The following is a 2,252-nucleotide window of genomic DNA, read 5'->3' on the forward strand; positions in this document are numbered from 1 at the left end:
AGTGCTGGAGGCCGGAGTATGATTTACCGTTAATTTAGCTGCCCGATCAAAAAGCCTCAAGCAGCTAGGAAAATTCCCTTTTTGGAAAATGCGATAAACTTATAAGAGGGTCAGACCAGCGAAAATTAACGTCGTGGTGGTGGCGAAATCCGTAATTGCGAGTCAAATTACGGAGGCCATGCCAATATGCCATATAGGTTTCAACAAAAATGTATGATAGCAACAGCTAGGAAAGCTATGCGAAGGGGGGATGCACTTACCTCCAACTTGCCTCAATTAGGTCCCACTCCCTTCCCCCGCATTCAATCTGCCCCCTCTACCCATCTCACGTTTACATCTCAAAGAAGAGTGGAGAGAGAGAGAGAGAGAGAGAGAGAGAGAGAGAGAGAGAGAGAGAGAGAGAGAGAGAGGCTACCTTCATTCCCATGGATCTTCCCCTCAAAGCACCCCTTCCTCATGTGTTGACCTAAAATAGAACACTCATCCACCTATCAAAACTCCAAAAAAGAAGCAATAATTCTAGTAGCAAACAAACACCACAGACTAGGGCATGGACGGAAGCTGCGCTGAGGAGCCGGTTGCGCCGCAGCAGCGGATGGGTAGCGGCATGAGCACGGTTCTTGACCCCATCCCTGAGGAAGGCAAAGAGGTAGCGTCAACGGACAAGGGAGTAGTCCTCCATTCCCTGACTGAGCCGGTGCCGGTCGCTCCGCTGCAGCGGATGGGAAGCGGCATGAGCACGGTTCTTGACCCTATCCCTGAGGAAGCCACAGAGGTAGCGTCAAAGGACAAGGGAGTAGTCCTCCAAATCCGAACTGAGCCGGTGCCTGTCGAGCCGCTGCAGCGGATGGGCAGCGGCGCCAGTGCGGTGATCGACACAGTCTCTGAGCAAGCTAACACTGATAGTGACTCACGAAAGTTGCCTTCTTCTCGGTACAAGGGAGTGGTCCCCCAGCCCAACGGCCGCTGGGGCGCCCAGATCTACGAACGCCACCAGCGCGTCTGGCTCGGCACATTCGGCGACGAGGATGAGGCCGCCCGCGCCTACGATGCCGCCGCGCAGCGCTTCCGAGGCCGGGACGCCGTTACCAACTTCAAGCCCCTCTCCGACTCTGACGACGACGGCGCGGCTGAGCTGTTGTTCCTAGCTACCCACTCCAAGGCTGAGATCGTCGACATGCTTCGCAAACACACCTACAGCGACGAGCTACGCCAGAGCCGGCGGCCCTACGGGCTTGGTCGTAGCTTTGGAAGGCGAACGGGGGGGTCGAGCGGCCTGGGATCTTCTCGCGAGCTGTTGTTCGACAAAGTGGTGACTCCCAGCGACGTGGGGAAGCTGAACAGGTTGGTGATCCCCAAGCAGCACGCGGAGAAGCACCTGCCTCTGGAGAATGGAAGCAACCAGGCGAGTAAGGGAGTGCTGCTGCTTTTCGAGGATGGGTGTGGGAAGGTGTGGAGGTTTCGGTACTCGTATTGGAATAGTAGCCAGAGCTACGTGCTAACCAAAGGATGGAGTCGTTTTGTGAAGGAGAAGAACCTCAAAGCTCGGGATGTGATTAGCTTCTGGAAATCGTCTAATGGAACAGAGAAGCAGTTGTTTATTGACTGCAAGCCGTGCGCGGTGGTGGATAGGCATGTTCATGGGGTTAGGCTTTTTGGGGTGAACATTTCCGATCAGGTATCCGGTGGTAATGATGATGAGAGTGGCAGTGGAAAGAGAAGTAGAGAGACGACGTTGTTTCCAACACAACAATTCTTCAAGAAGCAAGACATCAGTATAGGAGCTTTATTATAGTGGTATCTCCTTTTTCCGGTCCTTCTTGCATCTTTAATTAACTTTCTTTTCCTTTCATTTAACTTCCTTATAGGGAAGTGTACATCGTGTGACGATAAAGAACAGATAACGTAGCTAACTAAATCAACACAAATTCTTGATCAAGCGAATTTTATTATCCAACTATTATTCTATAATTTCTTGCTAACAATGGATCATGTAGTGGGACTAGCTTTTGCTAATACAGGATTCATTTCGATGGAAGAATACGATTAATTTATTGCATTTCTGTTTATATTTCGTACATTGGCATTAATTGGTTAGGATCGATGCCTTGGAGGAGGATCTTCAGAACTTTTAAACTAATTAAGAGAACACCATGGTCACTGCTTCTACTATATAGTCTTAATATAGAGGGAGAACTAATCTATCTTCTTTCTTTGTTTCCCATTCAAATATGTAACATACATCATCCATT

The 2,252-nt window shown here is 49.8% G+C and overlaps 1 protein-coding gene across 1 annotated transcript; it reads left to right on the forward strand.

Annotated features, from left to right (window-relative positions):
* Nucleotides 1-352: 352 nt before the first annotated feature.
* LOC140766260 (putative AP2/ERF and B3 domain-containing protein Os01g0140700) lies at nt 353-1,957 on the forward strand. Its single transcript, XM_073105755.1, has one exon. The coding sequence runs from the start codon at nt 551-553 to the stop codon at nt 1,793-1,795; it is 1,245 nt and encodes a 414-aa protein (XP_072961856.1). The 5' UTR covers nt 353-550; the 3' UTR covers nt 1,796-1,957.
* The last annotated feature ends 295 nt before the right edge of the window (nt 1,958-2,252 follow it).

This window comes from Typha angustifolia, chromosome 8 (genome assembly GCF_048772165.1).
Source record: "Typha angustifolia cultivar Huaian chromosome 8, ASM4877216v1, whole genome shotgun sequence".
NCBI classification, from domain to species: domain Eukaryota; kingdom Viridiplantae; phylum Streptophyta; class Magnoliopsida; order Poales; family Typhaceae; genus Typha; species Typha angustifolia.